At 36.4% G+C, this 12,810-nt stretch overlaps 1 protein-coding gene across 2 annotated transcripts in view; it reads right to left on the bottom strand.

Moving 5' to 3' along the window:
- Nucleotides 1–349: 349 nt before the first annotated feature.
- ctif (CBP80/20-dependent translation initiation factor) overlaps nucleotides 350–12,810 on the bottom strand; it is a 117,748-nt gene continuing 105,287 nt past the window's right edge. For both annotated transcript variants that reach the window (XM_067423715.1, XM_067423716.1), the window contains one exon: nucleotides 350–1,088. In XM_067423715.1, the coding sequence (XP_067279816.1) occupies nucleotides 873–1,088 (216 nt within the window). In that variant the 3' untranslated portion in view covers nucleotides 350–872. The remainder of the gene's footprint in view (nucleotides 1,089–12,810) is intronic.

Raw genomic sequence — 12,810 nt, 5'->3', positions numbered from 1 at the left:
CATTACGTCTGTGCACTTTGGCATCATTTTCATGAATACTAAGCACATTTATACTTACATTACCCCCAACCATACCCCAAATTAAAATTCTTTAAAAAAACAATAATCCATTAGTTAAATTCATGACAGTTAATTTTTAATGCATGTGACATTTTCAGTGATTAACTATCTTGAAAACAATTTTAGAACTTGTTTTAAGAAATATTTGATTATTAGGAACAATAAGATTTTTCTGAACTGTGATATCATTGCATTTGTAATTCGCTTCTTAAGAGAAAATTAAATATCTCTATATTATCATCACACTAATGCAAAAACTAACGATGCAAAATATTTTTTTGGGGGGGGGGGTGCGCTTAACTGTGACAAATAATGACAATCCAAATAAAAAATAAATGAATTAAAAACAATTTACAGAAATGATCTAATTCTCTAAATTATCATCGCTTTAATGCAAAAAAATAAATCATTAAATAAATTATAAAGTATTTCAGAAAAGGCTTAAAAATAGGCTTCATTTCTTTATGCAAAATATATATATTTTTTTAGATGTCTCCCTGTTGACATTTTGTCTAGAAAGAATGACAGCGCGTGTGCGTCTAATGACTGTCTGGTTTTGTGTCTACGTCTGGGTCAGCTCATGAATATGCAGATGTGAAGTGCGAATACATACATATTCATTTCAATCTGCATATTTTACACTCTGACCTCTGACCCTCATCCCACGATGGTCTCCTCCATCCACGCCGATTCTACTTTCCTAGTACAGAATGCTTGAGTGTGTGTAGTGTGTCCGTGGCCTCTAGTGGTTAGTTTGACGAGTTTCTGGATGTTTGTGTGTCGTGCTCAGTGGTCAGGCCTCCGGGGATCCGTCACGCGGTGAGTTTCTGGATGGTTCTGTTGTAGTAGGCGGTAGTCAGCGCCTCCAGCGGGCTCCAGTGGTGAGCGTGGAGCTCGATGACCTCCATCAGGAGCGAGCGGGTCAGCTGGGACTCAGACGGACACAACATTTTATCCCGCACGGCGGCCAGGAGCTCAGTCATCATTTCGGGAAGCTGCTCCTCCAACAACCGGCCAGTGCTCTGGAGCTGCAAGAAGAACCAGAGGAAAATCGGCAATGAGACAAACAGACAGATACATTTTTCTCTCAACTTTCCACGTTTTCTTATGAAATGATCATCTCGGAAAAAGTGTGAAACTGTGACTCTGTGGCACCAAAGATCAACATTTACTTGAATTTTTTTTCCCCCTGTGATATTCCTTTAAAGAGGGATGGAGAAAGAGAAACAAAGAGGGGGCAGGAATCACAGAGCGGTTTTTAAGAGGAAATAAGATGTTCAAAGGGAGCCGGACACACTCAGGCTCAAGGAAGGGTCAGAGGTCAGCTCCACAGGGGGTACTGAGAAACAGATGCTCGTCTGAACGAGAGAGAGAAAGACTGGACAGAAGCAGGCGGATGTCCAGACAAACTGTCTCCTGATGATCCGGTTTGTGGGCATCATCTATCCTCTGGACAGAGCCACACTGAACATCCAATTATATATATATATATATTGAGGGCTGCGCAATATATCGAAATGATCAGAATATCGCAAATGTACATATCACAACATGCATATCGCAACAACAAGCAATATCTGAATGACTTTAATAGGCTACTTCAATATTGGATAAGTGTACATTTTAGGTTGATGCATATAGCAGAGAATAGACTGGGCTCACGACTGTTACTTATGGGACTTGCTTGACGTTAAAAACAGTTATTAAATGAAAAAACACTGCTGGTCACTTTCAGAAGTTGTAGCGACGCTTTCTTTTCCCAAAAAAAATGAAACAAATGATGTCATTCTCACTTTTTTTATATATATATATAAAAAAGAAGTAATTCATTTTTTAATTTAAATAGATTTTACACACTAATAGCAATATCGTATCGAATATCGCATTATTAAAGAAGATATTGCATATCGCATTTTTGTTCAATATCGCACAGCCCTATATATATATATATATATATATATATACATACATACACACACACACACACACACACACACACACACACACACACACACACACACACATACACGTGTGTATATGTGCATGTATGCCTTTGTTTTTGAAATACCTAATTATTCTATAAGGACGCACACTCCAAAGTTATCCGGTTTAGGTCGTTCACACAGGTTTATCCCACCCCTCTCAAACCGATTACAATTTCTTTCGGTTTGGGCATTTTTTTTCCGATTAAGGTGTTAATATGGAGCATTTTGATTTTGATTGGACTTTTAAACAGATTACAGGTCTCCATGTAAACGCACCTATAGACTGAAAAAAAAGCACTACATGGCACTTTAAACCGGATAGTGTATTTAGAATTCGATTACGGATATTTCATGTCATATTCGAATATAGAAGTGACAGCCCTAGTCTAAAGAGATTTTTTTTATACGAGCTGTCAAATCGATACAATTTTTTTTAAATAATTGCACCCAACGTTATTACAATATAAAAATATATAAAATATCAATTTCACATTTTATCTCCAAACTAATGTAGAAACAATGACATTAAATATTTGAGCTTACAGCTAGGACATGTTCAAAAATGTATCTTGAAGTTATCAAACACTTCAGTCTTCATTTAGATATGTGGGCAAATGCATTTTTTTTCTCAGTTTATGCATTTTTTTTTAGTTTGGCTGAGTCGCCGCTAGCTTAGCATAATGAATGGAATCCTATGTTGCCAGCTAGCATGTCCCGAGTAAAAGTGAAAAAATAAAAATAAACCCACCTAATTACTTCTTGTGGTCTGCGTATTCACAACGAGTACAAATAGCCATACAGAATCAGAATAGGCGATTTCCTAGGCAGATATTGATTATATCTGTGTCCAAGTAGCAGTGCTTCGCCTGTGCTTCCCCATAATATAGTCCCAAGTCAATATCTGCCTAGGAAATCTTAATCTGCATCACTATTTGTATTTATTGTGAATATGCAGGCCTCAAAAAGGGTTTTTTGGATCGCACTTGATCGGGACACGCTAGCTGGCAACACAGGATTCCATTCATTATGCTAAGCTAAGCTAGCGGCGACCCAGCCAAACTAAAACAATGCATGCACTGAGACAAAAATGCATTTGCCCACATATCGAAATGTAGGAAAGAAGTTGAATAAGCCCTATTTCTAAAAACGATGTAGTGTTCCATATATATATATAATGTATCACTGAGAGAAGCCAGCATGTGTATCCATCGACAGAAACATACATAAAGCATTATTTTCTAGTTACAACCCATATTAAATATGCGTCATCAGATGTAAGACGAACCGCGGAGCAAGCGCACCTTTTACCCGGCCCCCCTGCTCACGTTAGACAGCACCGCGGTTGGGAAACGCTGGTATAGACTAGGGCTGAGCGATTAATCGAAATCGAACCGCAATCGCGATTTGGCTTGTGTGCGATTATGAAAGCTCAAAGGCTGCGATTTTAATTAAATAAATAAATGCCCAGTGTGTCACGAAGAGCGGCACTGTGATAAACGCTGCTCCGTCTGAAAGACTGCGAGTTTGAGTCGCTTATAACGTGCGTTTGTCTTCACAAACTAATGAAGCGTTCATAAACCTGTTCAACAAAAGACAACGTTTAATAACATGTTTTACCTCACTTCATATCGTCAGTCGAGTGTGTGTGAGCTGATGTGGCTTCTCATCAGAGTGAGGCAGACGATGCGTTATTTTATAGCATTCTATGTCAATCAGCACTGCATTATAATACACTTTATTATTATGAAAATACCCTTGAGGGCTTGAAGAACTCAAATACACCATATTTTGCTGCAGTCGTGTTTTAGAGTGCCGAAGTCATGACGTCACTTTGTAGACCAAAACGCGGAAGTGAGTTAGCATTTTAGCACTTCCGGTTCCCTCGCTCAAAAGCCTATGGGCTTTTTCAATGGGTTTTTGATAAATCGCCAGAAATAAGGTCTGTGGTTAACAAAGCCTCTAAATATTTTCACGTTTTGATCTATGACATAAAACACACTAGTTCTAACCTGCTTGTGGTTCTTTTAAACTTTGTGTCTTAAAAATGGCGGTTGCTAACAAGTTGCTAAAAGGGACTACATCCTTTGGCCGGGACTTTAGACGTCATCGTGACAAACGGGAAATATCACCAGCCCGCGTTTCATTCACTTTTGAATTCTGTTAAGTAAATGTTTAATAAAAATAAAAAACTAGCCTGCGTTTCAGCCTCATGTTCTTAGAAGTTTACCTTTCAGTTAATATACAAAGCTATATATTTAGTCCTTTCAAATAGTAGTGTTTCCAAATATTGTTGTACACAGAAATCTGTGATATTAAGGTCACCGGTTACCAGTTTCTGTGGAGAGACTGTAGTGTTTTGTTTTGTTTTGTCCCGAGATGGAACCACAAGTCGTCGAATGAAAGCTGCGCTTTTCTAACTTTACATGTCCAGATTTATAGTGGTTCTCTCCTCGATATATGATCAATCGTCTAAGGACAATTACATACGATTGTAAATTGATACGACTATAGCTTACGTCGTGAGTGCTTCTGAGGTCGTAAAAACACGTTTTTTTTTTTCTGGCGAATTAGCAAATGGTAGACAAACATACAATCAAACATATAACAGTGAAAGATAATCTTTAAAGTCTATTTGGGTCACGATGATCAGGCATAATAGCCTGTTCTTAATCACAAAGAAAATAATATTAAGGTTTATATAAACTTACAAAATAATAAACAAATAAATAAAACATTAACAAACGAGAAAACAAATCTCAGAGAGGCACGCATAAACCCAATTAGTTTCTAACATTTTTGGAAAAAACGATTGGGCAATATTTCTCATGAAAAAGTGGATATGTGTTCATACAGAGCGCAGATCATAATGAGCGAACATGTTTTTTAAATAAAGTTTGAGGAAGCTTGATGATGATGTAGATCCGCGACTGTGTGCTGTAGTCCGTTTATAGCCTACCGTTAACATTTTATATCTGACGGCTTTATTTAGGCTTCAATCGGTATACATTTTGGATTCACTTGTAAAGATTATCTTGATAGACAAAACGTGCAAGGGTCATAACTAGGGCTGCACGATTTGGTGAAAATATATAATTGCGATTATTCTGGGTAAAATTGCGATTTAAAATGCGATTATTGTTATTATAATTTTTTACACATGAAAAGTGTGTGTATATAACATTTTGTATTTTTATATTAATGTGACTAATAATAATAATTATGATTATTATTACTGCTAAAAATATTTTTTTAAAATAAGAAATATTACCATTACAATAACATTTTCATAATTACAAATAAAGAGTACGTCAGAATAAATATAACAATATAATACTAATAATTATTATTATTTTTGTAATATTTTACAGAAAACTTATTTTACAAAAGAAAAAAAACCTGCTGGGTTGCCTATTAATATGCAGACAGCCTATGACTAAAAAACATTAGAAAGGTCTAAGCCTAAGGAGTTATTCTTAAAGTCTGTCTTTAAAATGAAATATGAACCTCTTGTGCATCCACTGTGGAGGAAAAAACTCCTTTACATTGAAGAAAAACATGGATTGTCCAATAAATTTATAATTTTTTAAGTTTATTAAGTTTTAAAATGTATTAAGCATTATTTTCTTATTATTGATTACCCAAAAGTTTTTAATTCATACTGAAAGCCAGAGGGCGCCCTCGAGCGGAAAACGCCACATTTGCCTCAGAGAAGTAATTGACGTTAGTTTTCAGGAAACCCTTTATGTGACGCTAACGCGGTGTAAACAGAAGATAGAGACGCTTTGATTAAACATGACGACAATAAACACGACTGCAGCAAAATATGGTGTATTTGAGTTCTTCAAGCCGTCAAGGGTATTTTCATTATAATAAAGTGTATTATAATGCAGTGCTGATTGACATAGAATGCTATAAAATAACGCATCGTCTGCCTCACTCTGATGAGAAGCCACATCAGCTCACACACACTCGACTGACGATATAAAGTGAGGTAGAACATGTTATTAAACGTTGTCTTTTGTTGAACAGGTTTATGAACGCTTCATTAGTTTGTGAAGACAAACGCACGTTAAAGCGACTCAAACTCGCAGTCTTTCAGACGGAGCAGCGTTTATCACAGAGCCGCTCTTCATAACACACTGGGCATTTATTTATTTAATTAAAATCGCAGCCTTTGAGCTTTCATAATCGCACACAAGCCAAATCGCGATTGCGGTTCGATTTCGATTAATCGCTCAGCCCTAGTCTATACCAGCGTTTCCCAACCGCGGTGCTGTCTAACGTGAGCAGGGGGGCCGGGTAAAAGGTGCACTTGCTCCGCGGTTCATCTTACATCTGATGACGCATATTTAATATGGGTTGTAACTAGAAAATAATGCTTTATGTATGTTTCTGTCGATGGATACACGTGCTGGCTTCTCTCAGTGATACATTATATATATATATGGAACACTACATCGTTTTTAGAAATAGGGCTTATTCAACCTCTTTCCTACATTTCGATATGTGGGCAAATGCATTTTTGTCTCAGTGCATGCATTGTTTTAGTTTGGCTGAGTCGCCGCTAGCTTAGCTTAGCATAATGAATGGAATCCTGTGTTGCCAGCTAGTGTGTCCCGATCAAAAGTGATCCAAAAAACCCTTTTTGAGGCCTGCATATTCACAATAAATACAAATAGTGATGCAGATTAAGATTTCCTAGGCAGATATTGACTTGGGACTATATTATGGGGAAGCACAGGCGAAGCACTGCTACTTGGACACAGATATAATCGATATCTGCCTAGGAAATCGCCTATTACGCCTATTTCATACGGTTTGACTCGTGTTGCTTTTCCAAACACGCGTTATAAGCGACTCAAACTCGCAGTCTTTCAGACGGAGCAGCGTTTATCACAGAGCCGCTCTTCATAACACACTGGACATTTATTTATTTTATTAAAATCGCAGCCTTTGAGCTTTCATAATCGCACAAGCCAAATCGCGATTGCGGTTCGATTTCGATTAATCGCTCAGCCCTAGTCATAACTCTTTGTTGAACACAGATCTTATTTTTTGCGATTGTCCAAAAGTCTATGGGGAAAATGCATATGCTTTTGATCGAGGGAACCCATGCGCCGCTAACTTCCGGGTTGGCCTACAAAGTGACGTCATGACTTCGGCCCTCTATTGTCGTCATGTTTAATCAAAGCGTCTCTATCTTCTGTTTACACCGCGTTAGCTTCACATAAAGGGTTTCCTGAAAACTAACGTCAATTACTTCTCTGAGGCAAATGTGGCGTTTTCCGCTCGAGGGCGCCCGTTGGCTTTCAGTATGAATTAAAAACTTTTGGGTAATCAATAATAAGAAAATAATGCTTAATACATTTTAAAACTTAATAAACTTAAAAAATTATAAATTTGTTGGACAATCCATGTTTTTCTTCAATGTAAAGGAATTTTTTCCCCCACAGTGGATGCACAAGAGGTTCATATTTCATTTTAAAGACAGACTTTAAGAATAACTCCTTAGGCTTAGACCTTTCTAATGTGTTTTAGTCATAGGCTGTCTGCATATTAATAGGTAACCCAGCAGGTTTTTTTTTTGTAAAATAAGTTTTCTGTAAAATATTACAAAAATAATAATAATAATTAGTATTATATTGTTATATTCATTCTGACGTACTCTTTTTTATTTGTAATTATGGAAATGTTATTGTAATGGTAATATTTCTTATTTTTAAAAATATTTTTTGCAGTAATAATCATAATTATTGATAGTCACATTAATACAAAAACACAATGTTATTTACACAAACTTTTCATTTGTAAAAAAATATAATAACAATAATCGCATTTTACATCGCAATTTTACTCAGAATAATCGCAATTATTTATTTCCCCCAAATCGTGCAGCCCTAGTATAGACCCACCTCCCAACCCAACTTTGAGAATAGGTTAACGGCGTTATTTTTTTTAACGCCTGATAAGAGTCTCACGTTAAAGCCGATAACAGCCAACCACTAATGTGTGTGTGTGTGTGTGGTGTGAACACCCTCTTGCAGCTGTAAAAAAATTGTGCAAACAAACAAAACAGAAGGAAAAGAAACAGATAAACCCATTTCTAAATGAGCACAACACGCTCCAGATCTGCTGTTGTGCAGAAACTATCTTCCTCAGATGAAATGGCTAATTAGACATGCAGTCAAATGACGGTTTGGGCCAATCTAATGAGCAGTTTGCTGTCTGTGTGTGTCTGATCGCAGACGGTGGCGCGCTACAGAGATCTGATTATGAACACACATTTCAAACCTTTTGAAAGCAGCACAAAGTCACAGTCTCAACTTTTCAAGGGGAATTTTCAAGGGAACTTATGAATGATTTACAATAGGACCAGTGCAATTTCTCTAAACTAGAAGCCTTTCTGAAATGTATATAAGCAATATGATTTTTTTTTTATCATATTGAAAGAAAAGGAAATGAAGGAAAATGCAAACCATGAAAAAGAAGAATAAAGGAGATTCAATAAATGATGAATGATTTAATGCCATTGCATATCACATCTCCAGCACTTGATTCGCCCTGGTTAACTACTTCACTAAAACGCTCCCACACACTATCATTTCCTTCCTGATGTTTTTAAATCTTCTTTGTGAATTTTCTCTCAGATCTGTTTTTCCTCCATTGCTGCTTAAACAAGTGTATCCCGCAACTAGCTAGCAAATTAGTGTCTGGCGAAAAATTATATTCACATTTTAGAGAATAATGTATTTTTATCACTAATGATTTCTCTCATCCACCCAAAATGAATCAGAATGTTATTTTTTTTATTTCTTGGCCTGCCTGATTATCTGCCGTGTCTGTAATCAGCGCATCACTAAAACACATTCATTTTGTGAGAAGAAAGGCATGCAAACAGATTTAATCTGAATCAGATTGAGAAGTCATATTCAAATGCTTTTTTCCCCTATTCCTATTGAATTCCTGCTGAAAGTATTGCAGTAAGCTTGAATATATATATATTTTAATATATTGTAAAAACTGAAAAAAAAATATGCAAAATGATCAGAACTGCAAATATCGTAACGGATCAAATTATAATAAGGTGTAATCCAAGAATTCGAAACGCATTGAAAATAACAAGCATAAATCAAACCTTTAAACACATTATCTTGCACAAATCTTAAACTCATGTTTAAGTGTTCTTAAAAGTTGCCGTCCTGATTTACATTAAACATTTGGAAAAGCAAAGAGAAAAAATACATGAGTCAAATATGAGCAGAAAATGCAGAGTAATAAAAACAAGAACACTTAAGAACACAAACATACGTTTAAGATTTGGGAAATATAATTTTTAATGCATGTAAAGTTGATTCATAATTGTCATCTACTACTGTCATCTATTAAAATGCACTTTTAATTTACGCTTACAATAATTTGATCCTTGACCACATTGCACATATATTCTGCTCAGTTTGTGCAATATATTTTTTGTGCTATATACACACACATACATATTTATATATATATACAGTATTGTTCAAAATAATAGCAGTACAATGTGACTAACCAGAATAATCAAGGTTTTTCGTATATTTTTTTATTGCTACGTGGCAAACAAGTTACCAGTAGGTTCAGTAGATTCTCAGAAAACAAATGAGACCCAGCATTCATGATATGCACGCTCTTAAGGCTGTGCAATTGGGCAATTAGTTGAAAGGGGTGTGTTCAAAAAAATAGCAGTGTGGCATTCAATCACTGAGGTCATCAATTTTGTGAAGAAACAGGTGTGAATCAGGTGGCCCCTATTTAAGGATGAAGCCAACACTTGTTGAACATGCATTTGAAAGCTGAGGAAAATGGGTCGTTCAAGACATTGTTCAGAAGAACAGCGTACTTTGATTAAAAAGTTGATTAGAGAGGGGAAAACCTATAAAGAGGTGCAAAAAATGATAGGCTGTTCAGCTAAAATGATCTCCAATGCCTTAAAATGGAGAGCAAAACCAGAGAGACGTGGAAGAAAACGGAAGACAACCATCAAAATGGATAGAAGAATAACCAGAATGGCAAATGCTCAGCCAATGATCACCTCCAGGATGATCAAAGACAGTCTGGAGTTACCTGTAAGTACTGTGACAGTTAGAAGACGTCTGTGTGAAGCTAATCTATTTTCAAGAATCTAGGGATGGGACGATACACTTAAACTCACGATACGATGCACCTCGATATGCCAGGGATACGATACGATACGTCACGATACGATATCAAAAAAAAAAAATCTTTCCAAATCTGTGATTTTTTTTTTTTGTTTTTTTTGTTTGTTTTTTTTTACCACCAAAGTAATGTACTAAAACGAAAGGTAGGATTTTTCTCTTTTTTTGCATTTTGGTTCTATGTTGTTTAAAAAAAAAGGAGAATTTTTAGAAGTCCGCGACCACATCTTAAACAGGGGTGCCAATAATTGTGGAAGGCACTGTGGGCTGTCAATCGATTAAAATATTGAATAGCGATTAACTGCATGATTGTCATGAGTTAACGCACGATTAATCGCACCTTTTTAGCAATTGTAAATGTATCTTAAATTAAGTTTTTAATATTCTAATCAACATAGGTATGGACAAATATGCATGCTTTATGCAAATGTACATTTATTATTAGTGAAACCATACTTATTCAATAATAATCAATATAGCATGAAGACTAGACATATCAAAGGTCATAGATATGTTTATCTAAGAAATTGTTCATGTCTCTTAAGCCTAAACTTAAAAATAATGAGTAAGTAGTGATTTCTCTCATTTTAACAATATAAAGGGAGTTTTTACACTGGCAGTTTAATTCAGAACAGGGCACAGTTCGTATGAAAAATTGTTAATGTGTACCAGTGAGCGCACCAGAACCACACCATACCTGGAGGAGGTCCATATTACACGATTAGGAATATAGTGCGGCCCCTTTAAGAGATCCGCATTCCCTATTGAACTGCCGGTATTTTGCGTGTGCGCGCCGAACTGGGCCGTGATTAACGTGGACAGTGTGAAGAACATGGACGACTCGGGAGTGCGCTTGTTCAGGAAAGTAACCTGTGAATTAGTTTTAGCCGATTGTAATGTATTTAGCTCAATAAAACACGTGTTCTGAAAGGGGCTATGGTGTTAATGATTTACCTCAGACATGAGCGAGAGTGAGCTGCAGTGCATCGCGCTCAGACTGCAGAGAATGTGCTCAGTGAAAAAACACACTTTTCTTTCTGAAGTCTAATAAAAGTTAAACAGAAAATATGGTAGCTTATGTAGGCAATAACTGCATTTTTGGTTTAGAATATTAATGCTAATGTCAACCCTTTTCTTTCCCTATTAATGTTTGCTGTTGCATCCTTTGTGTCTGACTGCTCTCACTTTTTCCAACTATGGGCTACGCCTCAGATCAAACAGAAAATGCGCGCTGCGTTTTATGTCTGCCCCACACACACACACACACACACACACACACACACATACAATACACTAAATTATTTATATACTACGCAAATCATGCAGCAGTACCATCTATCTTTATTTCGCGATCCATTTTATTCGACCTCGATGCGTTTCGTCACGTTTTGTATCGCGGAATTTTGTCAAACGATATTTCGTCCCATCCCTACAAGAATCCCCCGCAAAGTCCCTCTGTTAAAAAAAAGGCATGTGCAGAAAAGGGTTCCAATTTGCCAAAGAACACATCAACTGGCCTAAAGAGAAATGGAGGAACATTTTGTGGACTGATGAGAGTAAAATTGTTCTTTTTGGGTCCAAGGGCCACAGGCAGTTTGTGAGACGACCCCCAAACTCTGAATTCAAGCCACAGTACACAGTGAAGACAGTGAAGCATGGAGGTGCAAGCATCATGATATGGGCATGTTTCTCCTACTATGGTGTTGGGCCTATTTATCGCATACCAGGGATCATGGATCAGTTTGCATATGTTAAAATACTTGAAGAGGTCATGTTGCCCTATGCTGAAGAGGACATGCCCTTGAAACGGTTGTTTCAACAAGACAATGACCCAAAACACACTAGTAAACGGGCAAAGTCTTGGTTCCAAACCAACAAAATTAATGTTATGGAGTGGCCAGCCCAATCTCCAGACCTTAATCCAATTGAGAACTTGTGGGGTGATATCAAAAATGCTGTTTCTGAAGCAAAACCAAGAAATGTGAATGAATTGTGGAATGTTGTTAAAGAATCATGGAGTGGAATAACAGCTGAGAGGTGCCACAAGTTGGTTGACTCCATGCCACACAGATGTCAAGCAGTTTTAAAAAACTGTGGTCATACAACTAAATATTAGTTTAGTGATTCACAGGATTGCTAAATCCCAGAAAAAAAAAAGTTTGTACAAAATAGTTTTGAGTTTGTACAGTCAAAGGTAGACACTGCTATTTTTTTGAACACACCCCTTTCAACTAATTGCCCAATTGCACAGCCTTAAGAGCGTGCATATCATGAATGCTGGGTCTAGTTTGTTTTCTGACAATCTACTGAACCTACTGGTAACTTGTTTGCCACGTAGCAATAAAAAATATACTAAAAACCTTGATTATTCTGGTTAGTCACATTGTACTGCTATTATTTTGAACAAGACTGTACATATATATATATATATATATATATATATATATATATATATATATATATATATATATATATATATATATATATATATATATAAACACACACACACTAGGGGTGTAACGTTAGACAAATCTAACGTTTGGTATGTACCTTGGTTTTTAAGTCACAGTTCG

This window comes from Pseudorasbora parva, chromosome 18 (assembly GCF_024679245.1).
Source record: "Pseudorasbora parva isolate DD20220531a chromosome 18, ASM2467924v1, whole genome shotgun sequence".
Taxonomy (NCBI): Eukaryota; Metazoa; Chordata; class Actinopteri; order Cypriniformes; family Gobionidae; genus Pseudorasbora; species Pseudorasbora parva.
This window is presented reverse-complemented; position numbering and strand designations above follow the sequence as displayed.